General features: G+C 48.8%; 1 protein-coding gene across 1 annotated transcript in view; it reads right to left on the bottom strand.

The window, feature by feature from the left end:
• Nucleotides 1-23,737, bottom strand: part of LOC144486972 (SCO-spondin-like) — a 98,143-nt gene that overhangs the window by 59,725 nt on the left and 14,681 nt on the right. Inside the window, exon 3 of the mRNA XM_078205008.1 lies at nucleotides 16,743-16,923. Coding sequence (XP_078061134.1) covers nucleotides 16,743-16,923 — 181 coding nt within the window. The remainder of the gene's footprint in view (nucleotides 1-16,742; nucleotides 16,924-23,737) is intronic.

Genomic DNA, 23,737 nt, shown 5'->3' with positions numbered 1-23,737 from the left:
GTCTCACACACAGCGCAGTCACACACACACAGTACAGTCTCACACACACAGTACAGTCTCACACACAGTACAGTCTCACACACACAGTACAATCTCACACACAGCACAGTCTCACACACAGCACAGTCTCACACACAGTACAGTCTCACACACAGTACAGCCTCACACACAGTACAGCCTCACACACAGTACAGCCTCACACACAGTACAGCCTCACACACAGTACAGCCTCACACACAGTACAGCCTCACACACAAAGTACAGTCTCACACACAAAGTACAGTCTCACACACAAAGTACAGTCTCACACACAGTACAGTCTCACACACAGTACAGCCTCACACACAGTACAGTCTCACACACAGTACAGTCTCACACACAAAGTACAGTCTCACACACAAAGTACAGTCTCACACACCAAGTACAGTCTCACACACCAAGTACAGTCTCACACACAGTACAGTCTCACACACAGTACAGTCTCACACACAGTAGTCTCTCGCACAGTACAATCTCTTGCACAGTACAGTCTCTCGCACACACACAGTAGTCACACACACACACAGTACAGTCACACACACACAGTACAGTCTCACACACACATATACAGTACAGTCACACGCACACACAGTAGTCTCACACACACACACACACAGTACAGTCACACACTCGCACACACAGCACAGTCTCAGATACGCTGCACAGTCTCAGACACACAGCACAGTCTCACACACACAGTACAGTCTCACACACACAGTACAGTCTCACACACACAGTACAGTCTCACACACAGCACAGTCTCACACACAGCACAGTCTCACACACACTACAGTCACACACACGGTACAGTCTCACACACACGGTACAGTCTCACACACACGGTACAGTCTCACACACACGGTACAGTCTCTCACACAGCACAGTCTCACACACAGCACAGTCTCACACACACACAGTCTCTCTCACACACGCAGCACAGTCTCAGACACACAGCATATTCTCACACACACAGTACAGTCTCACACACAGCGCAGTTTCACGCACAGCGCAGTCTCACGCACAGCGCAGTCTCATGCACAGCGCAGTCTCACACACAGCACAGTCTCACACACAGCACAGTCTCACACACACAGCAGTCACACACGCAGTACAGTCTCACACAGCACAGTGTCACACACAGCACAGTCTCACACACACACAGTCTCTCTCACACACGCAGTAGTCTCACACACGCAGCACAGTCTCAGACACACAGCACATTCTCACACACACAGTACAGTCTCACACACAGCGCAGTTTCACGCACAGCGCAGTCTCACGCACAGCGCAGTCTCATGCACAGCGCAGTCTCACACACAGCACAGTCTCACACACAGCACAGTCTCACACACACAGCAGTCACACAAGCAGTACAGTCTCACACACACACGCAGTACAGTCTCACACACACACACAGTACAGTCTCTCACACGCACACAGTACAGTCTCTCACATGCACACAGTAAAGTCTCTCACACACACACAGTACAGTCTCACACACACACAGTACAGTTTCACACACACACACACAGTAGTCACACACACAGTATAGTCTCACACACACACAGTACAGTTTCACACACACACACACACAGTAGTCACACACACACAGTATAGTCACACACACACACAGTATAGTCACACAAACACAGTACAGTCACACAAACACAGTACAGTCACACACACACAGTACAGTCTCACACACACATGCATAGTAGTCTCACACACACACACACACAGTACAGTCTCACACAGTAGTCTCACACACAGTAGTCTCACACAGTAGTCTCACACAGTACAGTCTCACACACAGTAGTCACACACACAGTACAGTCTCTCACACACACACAGTACAGTCACACACACACAGTAGTCACACACACACAGTACAGTCACACACACACAGTCCAGTCTCTCACACACAGTACAGTCTCTCACACACAGTACAGTCTCTCACACAGTACAGTCTCTCACACAGTACAGTCTCTCACACACAGTACAGTCACATATACACAGTACAGTCACACACACACATTACAGTCACACACACACAGTACAGTAACACACACACAGCAGTCTCACACACACACAGTAGAGTCTCACACACACAGTACAGTCTCTCACACACACAGTCTCTCTCACACACACAGCACAGTCTCACACACACACACACACAGCACAGTCTCAGACGCACAGCACAGTCGCAGACGCACAGCACAGTCTCACACACAGCACAGTCTCACACACAGTACAGTCTCTTACACAGTACAGTCTCACACACACAGTACAGTCTCACACACACAGTACAGTCTCACACACAGTGGTCTCACACACAGTACAGTGTCACACACAGTACAGTCTCACACACAGTACAGGCTCACGCACACAGTACAGTCTCACACACAGTGGTCTCACACACAGTACAGTCTCTCGCGCACACACAGTACAGTCTCTCACACACACACAGTACAGTCACACACACACACACAGTACAGTCTCTCACACACACACAGTACAGTCTCACACACACACACACAGTACAGTCACACTCAGCACAGTCTCAGACACACAGCACAGTCTCACACACACAGCACAGTCTCACACACACAGCACAGTCTCACACACACGGCACAGTCTCACACACACAGTACAGTCTCACACAGTACAGTCTCACACACACAGTACAGTCTCTCACACAGCACAGTCTCACACACAGCACAGTCTCACACACAGCACAGTCTCACACACAGCACAGTCTCACACACAGCACAGTCTCACACACAGCACAGTCTCACACACAGCACAGTCTCACACACAGCAGTCTCACACACACAGTACAGTGTCACACACACAGCACAGTCTCACACACACAGTACAGTCTCACACACAGCGCAGTCACACACACACAGTACAGTCTCACACACACAGTACAGTCTCACACACAGTACAGTCTCACACACACAGCACAGTCTCACACACAGCACAGTCTCACACACAGTACAGTCTCACACACAGTACAGCCTCACACACAGTACAGCCTCACACACAGTACAGCCTCACACACAGTACAGCCTCACACACAGTACAGCCTCACACACAGTACAGCCTCACACACAAAGTACAGTCTCACACACAAAGTACAGTCTCACACACAAAGTACAGTCTCACACACAGTACAGTCTCACACACAGTACAGCCTCACACACAGTACAGTCTCACACACAGTACAGTCTCACACACAAAGTACAGTCTCACACACAAAGTACAGTCTCACACACCAAGTACAGTCTCACACACCAAGTACAGTCTCACACACAGTACAGTCTCACACACAGTACAGTCTCACACACAGTACAGTCTCACACACAGTAGTCTCTCGCACAGTACAATCTCTTGCACAGTACAGTCTCTCGCACAGTATAGTCTCTCGCACACACACAGTAGTCACACACACACACAGTACAGTCACACACACACAGTACAGTCTCACACACACATACACAGTACAGTCACACGCACACACAGTAGTCTCACACACACACACACAGTACAGTCACACACTCGCACACACAGCACAGTCTCAGATACGCTGCACAGTCTCAGACACACAGCACAGTCTCACACACACAGTACAGTCTCACACACACAGTACAGTCTCACACACACAGTACAGTCTCACACACAGCACAGTCTCACACACAGCACAGTCTCACACACACTACAGTCACACACACGGTACAGTCTCACACACACGGTACAGTCTCACACACACGGTACAGTCTCACACACACGGTACAGTCTCTCACACAGCACAGTCTCACACACAGCACAGTCTCACACACACACAGTCTCTCTCACACACGCAGCACAGTCTCAGACACACAGCATATTCTCACACACACAGTACAGTCTCACACACAGCGCAGTTTCACGCACAGCGCAGTCTCACGCACAGCGCAGTCTCATGCACAGCGCAGTCTCACACACAGCACAGTCTCACACACAGCACAGTCTCACACACACAGCAGTCACACACGCAGTACAGTCTCACACAGCACAGTGTCACACACAGCACAGTCTCACACACACACAGTCTCTCTCACACACGCAGTAGTCTCACACACGCAGCACAGTCTCAGACACACAGCACATTCTCACACACACAGTACAGTCTCACACACAGCGCAGTTTCACGCACAGCGCAGTCTCACGCACAGCGCAGTCTCATGCACAGCGCAGTCTCACACACAGCACAGTCTCACACACAGCACAGTCTCACACACACAGCAGTCACACAAGCAGTACAGTCTCACACACACACGCAGTACAGTCTCACACACGCACACAGTACAGTCTCTCACACGCACACAGTACAGTCTCTCACATGCACACAGTAAAGTCTCTCACACACACACAGTACAGTCTCACACACACACAGTACAGTTTCACACACACACACACAGTAGTCACACACACAGTATAGTCTCACACACACACAGTACAGTTTCACACACACACACACACAGTAGTCACACACACACAGTATAGTCACACACACACACAGTATAGTCACACAAACACAGTACAGTCACACAAACACAGTACAGTCACACACACACAGTACAGTCTCACACACACATGCATAGTAGTCTCACACACACACACACACAGTACAGTCTCACACAGTAGTCTCACACACAGTAGTCTCACACAGTAGTCTCACACAGTACAGTCTCACACACAGTAGTCACACACACAGTACAGTCTCTCACACACACACAGTACAGTCACACACACACAGTAGTCACACACACACAGTACAGTCACACACACACAGTCCAGTCTCTCACACACAGTACAGTCTCTCACACACAGTACAGTCTCTCACACAGTACAGTCTCTCACACAGTACAGTCTCTCACACACAGTACAGTCACATATACACAGTACAGTCACACACACACAGTACAGTCACACACACACAGTAAAGTCACACACACACATTACAGTCACACACACACATTACAGTCACACACACACATTACAGTCTCACACATACAGTACAGTCTCACACACACAGTAGTGTCACACACACAGTAGTCACACACACACAGTACAGTCACACACACAGCACAGTATCACAGACACAGCACAGTCTCACACACACAGTACAGTCTCACACACACAGCACAGTCTCTCACACACTACAGTCTCGCACATAGTAGTCTCACACAGTACAGTCTCACACACAGTAGTCTCACGCACACAGTACAGTCTCACACACGCAGTACAGTCTCACACACACAGTACAGTCTCTCGCACACCCACAGTACAGTCTCACACACGCACACAGTACAGTCTCACACACGCACACAGTACAGTCTCACACATGCACACAGTACAGTCTCTCACACGCACACAGTACAGTCTCTCTCACACACACAGTACAGTCTCACACACACACAGTACAGTCTCACACACACACAGTACAGTCACACACACACACAGTAGTTACACACACACAGTAGTCACACACACACACACAGTACAGTCACACACACACAGTACAGCCACACACACACACAGAACAACCATACACACCCAGTACAGTCACACAAACACAGTACAGTCACACACACACAGTACAGCCACACACACACAGTACAGCCACACACACACACTGTACAACCATACACACCCAGTACAGTCACACAAACACAGTACAGTCACACACATACAGTACAGTCTCACACACACACGCATAGTAGTCTCACACACACACAGTAGTCTCACACAGTACGGTCTCACACAGTACAGTCTCACACACAGTAGTCTCACACACAGTAGTCTCACACACAGTAGTCTCACACACAGTAGTCTCACACAGTAGTCTCACACAATAGTCTCACACAGTACAGTCTCACACACAGTAGTCACACACAGTACAGTCTCTCACACACAGTACAGTCACACACACACAGTAGTCACACACACACAGTACAGTCACACACACACAGTCCAGTCTCTCACACACAGTCCAGTCTCTCACAAACAGTCCAGTCTCTCACACACAGTCCAGTCTCTCACACAGTACAGTCTCTCACACAGTACAGTCTCTCACACACAGTACAGTCACACACACACATTACAGTCACACACACACAGTATAGTTTCACACACACACAGTACAGTCACACACACACACATTACAGTCACACACACACAGTACAGTCCCACACACACACACACAGTAGTCTCACACACACAGTTGTGTCACACACACAGTAGTCACACACACACACAGTACAGTCACACACACACAGTACAGTAACACACACACAGCAGTCTCACACACACACACAGTACAGTCTCTCACACACACAGTCTCTCTCACACACACAGCACAGTCTCACACACACACACACACAGCACAGTCTCAGACGCACAGCACAGTCGCAGACGCACAGCACAGTCTCACACACAGCACAGTCTCACACACAGTACAGTCTCTCACACAGTACAGTCTCACACACACAGTACAGTCTCACACACACAGTACAGTCTCACACACAGTGGTCTCACACACAGTACAGTCTCTCGCGCACACACAGTACAGTCTCTCACACACACACAGTACAGTCACACACACACACACAGTACAGTCTCTCACACACACACAGTACAGTCTCACACACACACACACAGTACAGTCTCACACACAGTGGTCTCACACACAGTACAGTCTCTCGCGCACACACAGTACAGTCACACTCAGCACAGTCTCACACACACAGCACAGTCTCACACACACAGCACAGTCTCACACACACGGTACAGTCTCACACACACAGTACAGTCTCACACAGTACAGTCTCACACACAGCACAGTCTCACACACAGCACAGTCTCACACACAGCACAGTCTCACACACAGCACAGTCTCACACACAGCACAGTCTCACACACAGCAGTCTCACACACACAGTACAGTGTCACACACACAGCATGGTCTCACACACACAGTACAGTCTCACACACAGCGCAGTCACACACACACAGTACAGTCTCACACACACAGTACAGTCTCACACACAGTACAGTCTCACACACACAGTACAATCTCACACACAGCACAGTCTCACACACACTACAGTCTCACACACAGTACAGTCTCACACACAGTACAGCCTCACACACAGTACAGCCTCACACACAGTACAGCCTCACACACAGTACAGCCTCACACACAGTACAGCCTCACGCACAGTACAGCCTCACACACAGTACAGCCTCACACACAGTACAGTCTCACACACACAGTACAGTCTCACACACAAAGTACAGTCTCACACACAAAGTACAGTCTCACACACAAAGTACAGTCTCACACACAGTACAGTCTCACACACAGTACAGCCTCACACACAGTACAGTCTCACACACAGTACAGTCTCACACACAAAGTACAGTCTCACACACAAAGTACAGTCTCACACACCAAGTACAGTCTCACACACAGTACAGTCTCACACACAGTACAGTCTCACACACAGGACAGTCTCACACACCAAGTACAGTCTCACACACAAAGTACAGTCTCACACACCAAGTACAGTCTCACACACAGTACAGTCTCACACACAGTACAGTCTCACACACAGTACAGTCTCACACACAGTACAGTCTCACACACAGTAGTCTCTCGCACAGTACAATCTCTTGCACAGTACAGTCTCTCGCACAGTATAGTCTCTCGCACACACACAGTAGTCACACACACACACAGTACAGTCACACACACACAGTACAGTCTCACACACACATACACAGTACAGTCACACGCACACACAGTAGTCTCACACACACACACACAGTACAGTCACACACTCGCACACACAGCACAGTCTCAGATACGCTGCACAGTCTCAGACACACAGCACAGTCTCACACACACAGTACAGTCTCACACACACAGTACAGTCTCACACACAGCACAGTCTCACACACAGCACAGTCTCACACACAGCACAGTCTCACACACACAGCACAGTCTCACACACACTACAGTCTCACACACACTACAGTCTCACACACACTACAGTCTCACACACACGGTACAGTCTCTCACACAGCACAGTCTCACACACAGCACAGTCTCACACACACACAGTCTCTCTCACACACGCAGCACAGTCTCAGACACACAGCATATTCTCACACACACAGTACAGTCTCACACACAGCGCAGTTTCACGCACAGCGCAGTCTCACGCACAGCGCAGTCTCATGCACAGCGCAGTCTCACACACAGCACAGTCTCACACACAGCACAGTCTCACACACACAGCAGTCAGACACGCAGTACAGTCTCACACAGCACAGTGTCACACACAGCACAATCTCACACACACACAGTCTCTCTCACACACGCAGTAGTCTCACACACGCAGCACAGTCTCAGACACACAGCACATTCTCACACACACAGTACAGTCTCACACACAGCGCAGTTTCACGCACAGCGCAGTCTCACGCACAGCGCAGTCTCATGCACAACGCAGTCTCACACACAGCACAGTCTCACACACAGCACAGTCTCACACACACAGCAGTCACACACGCAGTACAGTCTCACACACACAGTACAGTCTCTCACACACACGCAGTACAGTCTCACACACGCACACAGTACAGTCTCTCACACGCACACAGTACAGTCTCTCACATGCACACAGTAAAGTCTCTCACACACACACAGTACAGTTTCACACACACACACACAGTAGTCACACACACACAGTATAGTCACACACACACACAGTATAGTCACACAAACACAGTACAGTCACACAAACACAGTACAGTCACACACACACAGTACAGTCTCACACACACATGCATAGTAGTCTCACACACACACACAGTACAGTCTCACACAGTAGTCTCACACACAGTAGTCTCACACAGTAGTCTCACACAGTACAGTCTCACACACAGTAGTCACACACACAGTACAGTCTCTCACACACACACAGTACAGTCACACACACACAGTAGTCACACACACACAGTACAGTCACACACACACAGTCCAGTCTCTCACACACAGTCCAGTCTCTCACACACAGTACAGTCTCTCACACACAGTACAGTCTCTCACACAGTACAGTCTCTCACACACAGTACAGTCACATATACACAGTACAGTCACACACACACAGTACAGTCACACACACACAGTACAGTCACACACACACATTACAGTCACACACACACATTACAGTCTCACACATACAGTACAGTCTCACACACACAGTAGTGTCACACACACAGTAGTCACACACACACAGTACAGTCACACACACACAGCACAGTATCACAGACACAGCACAGTCTCACACACACAGTACAGTCTCACACACACAGCACAGTCTCTCACACACTACAGTCTCGCACATAGTAGTCTCACACAGTACAGTCTCACACACAGTAGTCTCACGCACACAGTACAGTCTCACACACGCAGTACAGTCTCACACACACAGTACAGTCTCTCGCACACCCACAGTACAGTCTCACACACGCACACAGTACAGTCTCACACACGCACACAGTACAGTCTCACACACGCACACAGTACAGTCTCACACATGCACACAGTACAGTCTCTCACACGCACACAGTACAGTCTCACACACACACACAGTACAGTCTCACACACACACAGTACAGTCTCACACACACACAGTACAGTCACACACACACACAGTAGTTACACACACACAGTAGTCACACACACACAGTATAGTCACACACACACACACAGTACAGCCACACACACACAGTACAACCATACACACCCAGTACAGTCACACAAACACAGTACAGTCACACACACACAGTACAGCCACACACACACACAGTACAACCATACACACCCAGTACAGTCACACAAACACAGTACAGTCACACACATACAGTACAGTCTCACACACACACGCATAGTAGTCTCACACACACACACAGTAGTCTCACACAGTACGGTCTCACACAGTACAGTCTCACACACAGTAGTCTCACACACAGTAGTCTCACACACAGTAGTCTCACACACAGTAGTCTCACACACAGTAGTCTCACACACAGTAGTCTCACACACAGTAGTCTCACACACAGTACAGTCTCACACAGTAGTCTCACACAGTACAGTCTCACACACAGTAGTCACACACACAGTACAGTCTCACACACACACACACACAGTACAGTCTCTCACACACAGTACAGTCTCACACACACACACACACAGTACAGTCTCTCACACACAGTACAGTCACACACACACAGTACAGTCACACACACACAGTAGTCACACACACACAGTAGTCACACACACACAGTACAGTCTCTCACACAGTACAGTCTCTCACACAGTACAGTCTCTCACACACAGTACAGTTTCACACACACACAGTACAGTCACACACACACATTACAGTCACACACACACAGTACAGTCACACACACACAGTACAGTTTCACACACACACAGTACAGTCACACACACACATTACAGTCACACACACACAGTACAGTTTCACACACACACAGTACAGTCACACACACACATTACAGTCACACACACACAGTACAGTTTCACACACACACAGTACAGTCCCACACACACATTACAGTCACACACACACAGTACAGTTTCACACACACACAGTACAGTCACACACACACATTACAGTCACACACACACAGTACAGTCCCACACACACACACAGTACAGTAACACACACACAGTTGTGTCACACACACAGTAGTCACACACACACACAGTACAGTCACACACACACAGTACAGTAACACACACACAGCAGTCTCACACACACAGCAGTCTCACACACACACACAGTAGAGTCTCACACACACAGTACAGTCTCTCACACACACAGTCTCTCTCACACACACAGCACAGTCTCACACACACAGCACAGTCTCACACACACAGCACAGTCTCACACACACACACACACAGCACAGTCACAGACACACAGCACAGTCGCAGATGCACAGCACAGTCTCACACGCAGCACAGTCTCACACACAGTACAGTCTCTCACACAGTACAGTCTCACACACACAGTACAGTCTCACACACAGTGGTCTCACACACAGTACAGTGTCACACACAGTACAGTCTCACACACAGTGGTCTCACGCGCACACACAGTACAGTCTCTCACACACACACAGTACAGTCACACACACACACACAGTACAGTCTCACACACACACACAGTACAGTCACACTCAGCACAGTCTCAGACACACAGCACAGTCTCACACACACGGCACAGTCTCACACACACGGCACAGTCTCACACACACAGCACAGTCTCACACACACGGTACAGTCTCACACACACGGTACAGTCTCACACAGCACAGTCTCACACACAGCACAATCTCACACACAGCACAGTCTCACACACACAGTACAGTCTCACACAGTACAGTCTCACACACAGTACAGTCTCTCACACAGCACAGTCTCACACACAGCACAGTCGCACACACAGCACAGTCTCACACACAGCAGTCTCACACACAGCAGTCTCACACACACAGTACAGTGTCACACACACAGCACAGTCTCACACACACAGTACAGTCTCACACACACAGTACAGTCTCACACACACAGTACAGTCTCACACACAGTACAGTCTCACACACACAGTACAATCTCACACACAGCACAGTCTCACACACACTACAGTCTCACACACAGTACAGTCTCACACACAGTACAGCCTCACACACAGTACAGCCTCACACACAGTACAGCCTCACACACAAAGTACAGTCTCACACACAAAGTACAGTCTCACACACAAAGTACAGTCTCACACACAGTACAGTCTCACACACAGTACAGCCTCACACACAGTACAGTCTCACACACAGTACAGTCTCACACACAAAGTACAGTCTCACACACAAAGTACAGTCTCACACACCAAGTACAGTCTCACACACCAAGTACAGTCTCACACACAGTACAGTCTCACACACACGGTACAGTCTCTCACACAGCACAGTCTCACACACAGCACAGTCTCACACACACCGTACTGTCTCACACACGCAGTAGTCTCACACACAGTGCAGTCTCCCACACAGTACAGTCTCACACACAGTACAGTCTCACACACAGTACAGTCTCACACACACAGTACAGTCTCACACACAGTACAGTCTCACAAACAGTAGTCTCACACACAGTACAGTCTCACACACAGTACAGTCTCTCGCACACATACAGTAGTCTCTCACACACACACAATAGTCACACACACAATGCATTCACACACACACACAGTGCAGTCTCTCACACACAGTAGTCTCACACACAGTAGTCTCACACACAGTAGTCTCACACACAGTAGTCTCACACACACAGCACAGTCTCACACACACAGCACAGTCTCACACACACAGCACATTCTCACACACACAGCACAGTCTCACACACAGTAGTCTCTCACACACGCACAGTACAGTCTCTCACACACACACAGTACAGTCTCACACACACATACACAGTACAGTCTCACACACACATATACAGTACAGTCTCACACACACATACACAGTACAGTCACACGCACACACTGTAGTCTCACACACACACATACACAGTACAGTCACACACACACACATTACAGTCTCACACACACATACACAGTACAGTCTCACACACACATACACAGTACAGTCACACACACACACTGTAGTCTCTCACACACACAGCACAGTCTCAGACACACAGCACAGTCTCACACACACAGCACAGTATCACACACACAGCACAGTCTCACACACACAGCACAGTCTCACACACACAGCACAGTCTCACACACACAGCACAGTCTCACACACACAGCACAGTCTCACATACAGTACAGTCTCACACTCAGTACAGTCTCACACTCAGTACAGTCTCACACTCAGTACAGTCTCACACACGGTACAGGCTCACGCACAGTACAGGCTCACACACAGTACAGTCTCTCGCACACAACCAGTAGTCTCTCACACACACACAATAGTCACACACACACAGTACATTCACACACACACACAGTGCAGTCTCTCACCCAGTACAATCACACACACAGTACAGTCTCACACACAGTACAGTCTCACACACACAGTAATCACAGAAGAAATCATAGAAACCCTACAGTGCAGAAGGAGGCCATTTGGCCCATCGAGTCTGCACCGACCACAATCCCACCCAGGCCCTACCCCCACATATTTTACCCGCTAATCCCTCTAACATACACATCCCAGGACTCTAAGGGGCAATTTTTAACCTGGCCAATCAACCTAACCCGCACATCTTTGGACTGTGGGAGAAAACCGGAGCACCCGGAGGAAACCCACGCAGACACGAGGAGAATGTGCAAACTCCACACAGTGACCCGAGCCGGGAATCGAACTTGGGACCCTGGAGCTGTGAAGCAGCAGTGCCAACCACTGTGCTACCGTGCCGTCTCACGCACAGCGCAGTCTCACACACAGCGCAGTCTCACACACAGCGCAGTCTCACACACAGCGCAGTCTCACACACAGCGCAGTCTCACACACAGCGCAGTCTCACACACAGCGCAGTCTCACACACAGCGCAGTCTCACACACAGCACAGTCTCACACACACACAGTACAGTCACACACACACACACACATACTCTCACACACACACACAGTACAGTTACACACACACTACAGTCTCACACACACAGTACCGTCTCACACACACAGTACCGTCTCTCACACACAGTACCGTCTCTCACACACAGTACAGTCTCACACACACAGTACAGTCTCACACACACAGTACAGTCTCACACACAGTACAGTCTCACACACAGCGCAGTCTCACACACAGCGCAGTCTCACACACAGCGCAGTCTCACACACAGCACAGTCTCACACACACAGTACAGTCTCACACACACACAGTACAGTCACACACACACACACATACTCTCACACACACACACAGTACAGTTACACGCACAGCACGGTCTCTCACACAGCACAGTCTCACATACACAGCACAGTCTCACATACACAGCACAGTCTCACATACACAGCACAGTCTCACATACACAGTACAGTCTCACATACACAGTACAGTCTCACACACACAGTACCGTCTCTCACACACAGTACCGTCTCTCACACACAGTACAGTCTCTCACACACAGTACAGTCTCACACACACAGTACAGTCTCACACACACAATACCGTCTCTCACACACAGTACAGTCTCACACACACAGTACAGTCTCACACACAGTACAGTCTCACACACACACAGTCTCTCTCACACACGCAGTAGTCTCACACACGCAGCACAGTCTCAGACACACAGCACATTCTCACACACACAGTACAGTCTCACACACAGCGCAGTCTCACGCACAGCGCAGTCTCACGCACAGCGCTGTCTCATGCACAGCGCAGTCTCACACACAGCACAGTCTCACACACAGCACAGTCTCACACACACAGCAGTCACGCACACTGCACAGTCTCACGCACACAGTACAGTCTCACACACAGCACAGTCTCACACACAGCACAGTCTCACACACAGCACAGTCTCGCACACAGCACAGTCTCACACACAGCACAGTCTCACACACACAGTACAGTCTCACATACACGGTACAGTCTCACACACACACACACAGTAGTCTCTCTCACACACACAGTACAGTCACACACACAGTACAGTCACACACACACAGTACAATCACACACAGACAGTACAGTTTCACACACACACAGTACAGTCTCACACACACACACAGTACAGTCACACACACACACACAGTACAGTCTCGCTCACACACACACAGTAGTCTCGCACACAGTCACACACACAGTAGTCTCACACACAGTACAGTCACACACACACAGCACAGTTTCAGACACACAGCACATTCTCACACACACTGCACAGTCTCACACACACAGCACAGTCTCACACACAGTACAGTCACACACACACAGCACAGTTTCAGACACACAGTACAGTCACACACACACAGCACAGTCTCACACACACAGCACATTCTCACACACACTGCACAGTCTCACACACACTGCACAGTCTCACACACACAGCACAGTCTCACACACAGTACAGTCACACACACACAGCACAGTTTCAGACACACAGTACAGTCACACACACACAGCACAGTTTCAGACACACAGTACAGTCACACACACACAGCACAGTCTCACACACACTGCACAGTCTCACACACACTGCACAGTCTCACACACACAGCACAGTCTCACACACAGTACAGTCACACACACACAGCACAGTTTCAGACACACAGTACAGTCACACACACACAGCACAGTCTCACACACACAGCACAGTCTCACACACACAGCACATTCTCACACACACTGCACAGTCTCACACACACTGCACAGTCTCACACACACAGCACAGTCTCACACACACAGCAGTCACGCACACTGCACAGTCTCATGCACAGCACAGTCTCACACACGCAGTACAGTCTCACACACTGCACAGTCTCACACACACAGCACAGTCTCACACACTGCACAGTCTCACACACACAGCACAGTCTCACACACACAGCAGTCACGCACACTGCACAGTCTCATGCACAGCACAGTCTCACACACGCAGTACAGTCTCACACATGCAGTACAGTCTCACACACACAGTAGTCTCACACCGGTACAGTCTCACACATACGGTGCAGTCTCACACACACGGTACAGTCTCACACACACGGTACAGTCTCTCACACAGCACAGTCTCACACACAGCACAGTCTCTCACACACAGTACAGTCACACACACACACACACAGTGCAGTCTCACACACACAGTACAGTCTCTCACACACAGTACAGTCTCACACAGTACAGTCTCACACACTGTACAGTCTCACACACAGTAGTCTCACACACACACACACAGTAGTCTCACACACGGTACAGTCTCACACACAGCACAGTCTCTCACACACAGCACAGTCTCTCACACACAGCACAGTCTCTCACACACAGTACAGTCTCACACAGTACAGTCTCACACACTGTACAGTCTCACACACAGTAGTCTCACACACACAGTACAGTCTCACACCCACACACACAGTAGTCTCACACACGGTACAGTCTCACACACAGCACAGTCTCACACACACAGCACAGTCTCTCACACACAGCACAGTCTCACACACACAGCACAGTCTCACACACACAGTACAGTCTCACACACAGTACAGTCACACACACACACACTCATCACAGTCTCAGACACACAGTACAGTCTCACACACACAGGACAGTATCACACACACAGCACAGTCTCACACACACATGTTACAGTCAGACACACATGTTACAGTCAGACACATGGTACAGTCAGACACACGTGGTTCAGTCAGGCACACATGGTACAGTCAGACACACATGTTACAGTCAGACACACGGTACAGTCAGACACACGTGGTACAGTCAGACACACGTGGTTCAGTCAGACACACATGGTACAATCTCACACACACACATGGTACAGTCAGACACACACTGTGCCACTGTGAGGTCTGTTCCATCCTACCAGCAGTACGAGGCCTTCTGGACATCCGCAGCCATCAAATGGCTCCTGACAGGTTTTATTGAAGCCGATGGTGTCACAGGTGTGGAGGCAGGATCGGAATGTGTAGATGAGATTATTGGGACAGCTCGCTGAATCAGGGCAGATCCGGTCAGTGCAATTCCAAATTCCATTCGTACACAAGCTGCAAAACAACGACACGGATCCACAAGGAATGGTCAGAGGAACAAGAACAGGAAACACACAAGTAACCAGAGGAACACTGAGCACTCAGCCTGCCTCGAGCAGCTTACAGCACTCCCATGCTCACTCACCTCCATCAAATTGTGGGATCGCACTGTGCTAAAATTGATAGACTCCCTCTCACCTCACTGCTACAGGGAGAGAGACAGAGAGAGAGACAGAGAGAGAGAGACAGAGAGAGACAGAGACAGAGAGAGAGAGAGACAGAGAGAGAAAGACAGGGAGAGAGAGACAGAGAGAGAGACAGAAACAGAGAGAGAGAGAGACAGAAAGAGAGAGAGACAGAGAGAGAGAGAAACAAAGAGAGAGAGAAACAAAGAGAGAGACAAAGAGAGAGAGACAGAGAGGCAGAGAGAGAGAGACAGAGACAGAGAGAGACAGACAAAGAGAGAGTCAAAGAGAGAGAGAGACAAAGAGAGAGAGAGAAAGAGAGAGAGACAAAGAGAGAGAGACAAAGAGAGAGAGACAAAGAGAGAGAGACAAAGAGAGAGAGACAAAGTATGTTACAGAACCTACGAGAGAGCGAGTTATCTTAGATCTGGTACTGTGTAATGAGACAGGTAGAATTAAGGATCTTCTTGTGAAGGATCCTCTTGGGATGAGTGATCATAATATGGTGGAATTTCTGATACAGTGGAGGGTGAGAAAGTAGGGTCCCAAACCAGAGTCCTCAGCTTGAACAGAGGGGAGTACGATAGGATGAGGGTGGAATTGGCTAATGTAGACTGGGCGAGCAGACTGGTAGGTAGGACAGCTGAGGAACAGTGGAGGATTTTTAAGGAGATTTTTTTCAGTACTTACAAATTTGGTGGAGTTTTTTGAGGAAGTGACAAAAACGGTTGATGAAGGAAGGGCCGTGGATGTCGTCTATATGGATTTCAGTAAGGCATTTGACAAAGTCCCACATGGCAGGTTGGTTAAGAAGGTTAAGGCTCATGAGATACAAGGAGAAGTGGCTAGATGGGTGGAGAACTGGCTTGGCCATAGGAGACAGAGGGTAGTGGTCGAAGGGTCTTTTTCTGGCTGGAGGTCTGTGACCAGTGGTGTTCCGCAGGGCTCTGTACTGGGACCTCTGCTATTTGTGATATATATAAATGATTTGGAAGAAGGTGTAACTGGTGTAATCAGCAAGTTTGCGGATGACACGAAGATGGCTGGACTTGCGGATAGCGAAGAGCATTGTCGGGCAATACAGCAGGATATAGATAGGCTGGAAAATTGGGCGGAGAGGTGGCAGATGGAGTTTAATCCGGATAAATGCGAAGTGATGCATTTTGGAAGAAATAATGTAGGGAGGAGTTATACAATAAATGGCAGAGTCATCAGGAGTGGCACGGTAGCACAGTGGTTAGCACTGCTGCTTCACAGCTCCAGGGTCCCGGGTTCGATTCCCGGCTCGGGTCACTGTCTGTGTGGAGTTTGCACATTCTCCTCGTGTCTGCGTGGGTTTCCTCCGGGTGCTCCGGTTTCCTCCCACAGTCCAAAGATGTGCGGGTTCGGTTGATTGGCCAGGTTAAAAAAATTGCCCCTTAGAGTCCTGGGATGTGTACGTTAGAGGGATTAGCGGGTAAATATGTGGGGGTAGGGCCTGGGTGGGATTGTGGTCGGTGCAGACTCGATGGGCCGAATGACCTCCTTCTGCACTGTAGGGTTTCTATGATCTCTATGAGGAGTATAGAAACACAGAGGGACCTAGGTGTGCAAGTCCACAAATCCTTGAAGGTGGCAGCAGAGGTGGAGAAGGTGGTGAAGAAGGCATATGGTATGCTTGCCTTTATAGGACGGGGTATAGAGTATAAAAGCTGGAGTCTGATGATGCAGCTGTATAGAACGCTGGTTAGGCCACATTTGGAGTACTGCGTCCAGTTCTGGTCGCCGCACTACCAGAAGGACGTGGAGGCGTTAGAGAGAGTGCAGAGAAGGTTTATTAGGATGTTGCCTGGTAAATGAGGAGGGATTGGGTAAACTGGGGTTGTTCTCCCTGGAAAGACGGAGAATGAGGGGAGATGTAATAGAGGTGTATAAGATTATGAAGGGTATAGATAGGGTGAACAGTGGGAAGCTTTTTCCCAGGTCGGAGGTGCCGATCACGAGGGGTCACGGGCTCAAGCTGAGAGGGGCGAAGTATAACTCAGACATCAGAGGGACGTTTTTTACACAGAGGGTGGTGGGAGCCTGGAATGCGCTGCCAAGTAGGGTGGTGGAGGCAGGCACGCTGACATTGTTTAAGACTTACCTGGATAGTCACATGAGCAGCCTGGGAATGGAGGGATACAAACGATTGGTCTAGTTGGACCAAGGAGCGGATTAGTGGATTGGGAAAGCTTTAAAAAACAACAAAGAACGACTAAGAAAGCGATTAAGAAAGGAAAGATAGATTATGAAACTAAACTAGCTGAAAATATAAAAAATGATAGTAAAAGTTTTTACAAGTATATAAAAAGGAATAGAGTGGCTCGAGTGAATATTGGAGCCTTGGAGGACGAGAGGGGGGATTTAATAGTGGAAAACGAGGAAATGGCTGAGACTTTAAATAAGTTCTTTGTGTCGGTCTTCACGGTGGAAGACACAAATAGTTTGCCGAATATTAGAGATCGAGAGTTGGTGGAGGTGAGGTCCTTAATACAATTACTGTTACTAAGGAGGTGGTGCTTGGTAGACTAATAGGACTGAAGGTAGACAAGTCCCCGGGCCCGGATGGAATGCATCCCAGGGTACTGAAAGAAATGGCTGAGATAAGAGCAGATGCGATAGTAGTAATTTATCAAAATTCGCTGGACTCTGGGGTAGTGCCGGCTGATTGGAAAACAGCTACTGTTACGCCGCTGTTTAAAAAAGGAAGTAGACAAAAGGCGGGTAACTACAGGCCGGTTAGCTTAACGTCCGTAGTTGGGAAGATGCTAGAGTCAATTATTAAAGAGGAGATAGCAGAGCACCTGAATAAGAATGGTTCGATCAAGCAGACGCAGCATGGATTCATGAAGGGAAAGTCGTGTTTGACGAATTTACTGGATTTTTATGAAGATGTAATGAGTGCGGTTGACAGAGGGGAACCGGTGGATGTGGTGTTTTTAGATTTCCAGAAGGCGTTCGATAAGGTGCCTCACAAAAGGTTGCTGCAGAAGATTGGGGGACACGGAGTTGGGGGTAAGGTGTTGGCGTGGATTGAGGATTGGCTATCTAACAGGAAGCAGAGAGTTGGAATAAATGGGTGCTTTTCTGGTTGGCAGTTGGTGACCAGTGGCGTGCCGCAGGGATCGGTGCTGGGGCCTCAACTGTTTACTATATACATGGATGATCTGGAGGAGGGGACTGAATGTAGGGTATTCAAGTTTGCTGATGACACGAAGATAAGTCGGAAAGCGAATTGCGTGGAGGATGCGGAAAGTCTGCAGAGAGATTTGGATAGGCTGAGCGAGTGGGCGAGGATCTGGCAGATGGAATATAACGTTAGCAAATGTGAGGTTATCCGCTTTGGAAGAAATAATAGTAAATTGGAATATTATTTAAATGGAGAAAAATTACAACATGCTACTGTGCAGAGGGATCTGGGGGTCCTTGTGCACGAATCGCAAAAACTCAGTTTGCAGGTACAGCAGGTGATCAAGAAGGCGAATGGAATGTTGGCCTTTATCGCGAGGGGGATAGAATATAAAAGCAGGGAGGTCTTGCTGCAATTGTACAAGGCACTGGTGAGGCCGAACTGGAGTACAGTGTGCAGTTTTGGTCCCCTTATTTGCGAAAGGATATATTGGCCTTGGAGGGAGTGCAGAGAAGGTTCACCAGGTTGATACCGGAGATGAGGGGTGTAGCTTATGAGGAGAGATTGAACAGATTGGGTCTGTACTCGTTGGAGTTTAGAAGGATGAGGGGTGATCTTATAGAGACATATAGGATAATGAAGGGGCTGGATAGGGTAGAGGTGGAGAGATTCTTTCCACTTAGAAGGGAAACCAGAACTAGAGGGCACAGCCTCAAAATAAGGGGGGGCCGGTTCAGAACAGAGTTGAGGGGGAACTTCTTCTCTCAGAGGGTAGTGAATCTCTGGAATTCTCTGCCCACTGAAGTGGTGGAGGCTACCTCGTTGAATATGTTTAAGTCACGAATAGATGGATTTCTGATCGGTAAGGGAATTAAGGGTTTTGGGGAGCAGGTGTGTAAGTGGAACTGATTCACTTCAGATCAGCCATGATCTTATTAAATGGCGGGGCAGGCTCGAGGGGCTAGATGGCCTACTCCTGCTCCTATTTCTTATGTTCTTATGTTCAAAGAGAGAGAGAGAGACAGAGAGAGAGACAGAGAGAGAGAGACAGAGAGAGAGAGAGACAGAGAGAGACAAAGAGAGAGACAAAGAGAGAGAGCCAGAGAGAGAGACAGAGAGAGAGAGAGAGACAGCGAGAGAGACAGAGAGAGAGAGACAGAGAGAGAGAGACAGAGAGAGAGAGACAGAGAGAGAGAGAGACAGAGAGAGAGAGAGACAGAGAGAGGCAGAATTTTCAGAGAGAAATCAGGCGGGCAAAAAGGGGACATGAGATTGTTTTGGCAGATAAGGCAAAGGAGAATCCAAAGAGCAAAAGCGTAACAAGGGAGAGAGTAGGGCCTCTTAAGAATCAACAAAGACAAAACAAAGAACAAAGAACAATACAGCACAGGAACAGGCCCTTCGGCCCTCCAAGCCCGTGCCGCTCCCTGGTCCAAATTAGACCATTCTTTTGTATCCCTCCATTCCCACTCCGTTCATGTGGCTATCTAGATAAGTCTTAAACGTTCCCAGTGTGTCTGCCTCCACCACCTTGCCCAGCAGCGCATTCCAGGCCCCCACCACCCTCTGTGTAAAATACGTCCTTCTGATATCCGTGTTAAACCTCCCCCCTCTCACCTTGAACCTATGACCCCTCGTGAACGTCACCACCGACCTGGGAAAAAGCTTCCCACCGTTCACCCTATCTATGTCTTTCATAATTTTATACACAAGGTCATCTATGTGCGGATCCACAAGAGATGGGTGAGATCCTAAATGAATATTTCTCATCAGTATTTACTGTTGAGAAAAGCATGGATGTTAGGGAACTTGGGGAAATAAATAGTGATGTCTTGAGGAGTGTACATATTACAGAGAAGGAGGTGCTGGAAGTCTTAAAGCGGATCAAGGTAGATAAATCCCCGGGACCTGAGGAAGTATATATTAACGATCTAGATGACGGGACTGGGAGCATTCTGGCCAAGTTTGCCGATGATACAAAGATAGGTGGAGGGGCAGGTAGTATTGAGGAGGTGGGGAGGCTGCAGAAAGATTTAGACAGTTTAGGAGAGTGGTCCAAGAAGTGGCTGAAGAAATTCAACGTGGGCAAGTGCGAGGTCGTACACTTTGGAAAAAAGAATAGAGGCATGGACTATTTTCTAAACGGTGACAAAATTCATAATGCTAAAGTGCAAAGGGACTTGGGAGTCCTAGTCCAGGATTCTCTAAAGGTAAGCTTGCAGGTTGAGTCCGTAATTAAGAAAGCAAATGTAATGTTGTCATTTATCTCAAGAGGCTTGGAATACAAAAGCAGGGATGTACTTCTGAGGCTTTATAAAGCACTGGTTAGGCCCCATTTGGAGTACTGTGAGCAATTTTGGGCCCCACACCTCAGGAAGGACATACTGGCACTGGAGCGGGTCCAGCGGAGATTCACACGGATGATCCCAGGAATGGTAGGCCTGACATACGATGAACATCTGAGGATCGTGTGATTATATTCATTGGAGTTTAGGAGGTTGAGGGGAGATCTGATAGAAACTTACAAGATAATGAACGGCTTAGATAGGATGGACGTAGGGAAGTTGTTTCCATTAACAGGGGAGACTAGGACGCGGGGGCACAGCCTTAGAATAAAAGGGAGTCACTTTAGAACAGAGATGAGGAGAAATTTCTTCAGCCAGAGAGTGGTGGGTCTGTGGAATTCATTGCCACAGAGGGCTGTGGAGGCCGAGACGTTGAGCGTCTTCAAGACAGAAATTGATAAATTCTTGATTTCTCGAGGAATTAAGGGCTATGGGGAGAGAGCGGGTAAATGGAGTTGAAATCAACCATGATTGAATGGTGGAGTGGACTCGATGGGCCGAATGGCCTTACTTCCGCTCCTATGTCTTATGGTCTTAAGTGTATCCCACGGCATTGTGGGAGGCTGGGGAGGAAATTGCGGGTCCCCGAGCCGAGATATTTGAATCATCGATAGTCACGGGTGAGGTGCCTGAAGATTGGAGAGTGGCAAATGTTGTGCCTTTGTTTAAAAAGGGCTGCAGGGAAAAGCCTGGGAACTACAGGCCAGTGAGCCTCACATCTGTGGTGGGTAAATTGTTGGAAGGTACTCAATTCTTTCACACAGAGGGTGGTGAGCGTCTGGAACAAGCTGCCAGAGGCAGTAGTAGAGGTGGGTACAATTTTGTCTTTTAAAAGCAGTTAGGCAGTTATATGGGTAAGATGGGTACAGAGGGATATGGGCCAAATGCGGGCAATTGGGACTAACTTAATGGTAAAAACTGGGCTGCATGGACAAGTTGGGCCGAAGGGTCTGTTTCCATGCTGTAAACCTTTATGACTCTTTGTGAGAGACAGAGAGAGTGAGACAGATAGAGAGACAGTGAGAGAGACAGATAGAGAGACAGAGAGAAAGAGAGAGGGGGGATGGGGAGGGGTTGGGGAGTGGTGGATGGGGGGGGAGGGGATGGGAACATGTTTTTGGGGGGGGGGGTCTCTGCAGAACGTGTTA

Source organism: Mustelus asterias, unplaced genomic scaffold (assembly GCF_964213995.1).
Source record: "Mustelus asterias unplaced genomic scaffold, sMusAst1.hap1.1 HAP1_SCAFFOLD_546, whole genome shotgun sequence".
NCBI classification, from domain to species: domain Eukaryota; kingdom Metazoa; phylum Chordata; class Chondrichthyes; order Carcharhiniformes; family Triakidae; genus Mustelus; species Mustelus asterias.
This window is presented reverse-complemented; position numbering and strand designations above follow the sequence as displayed.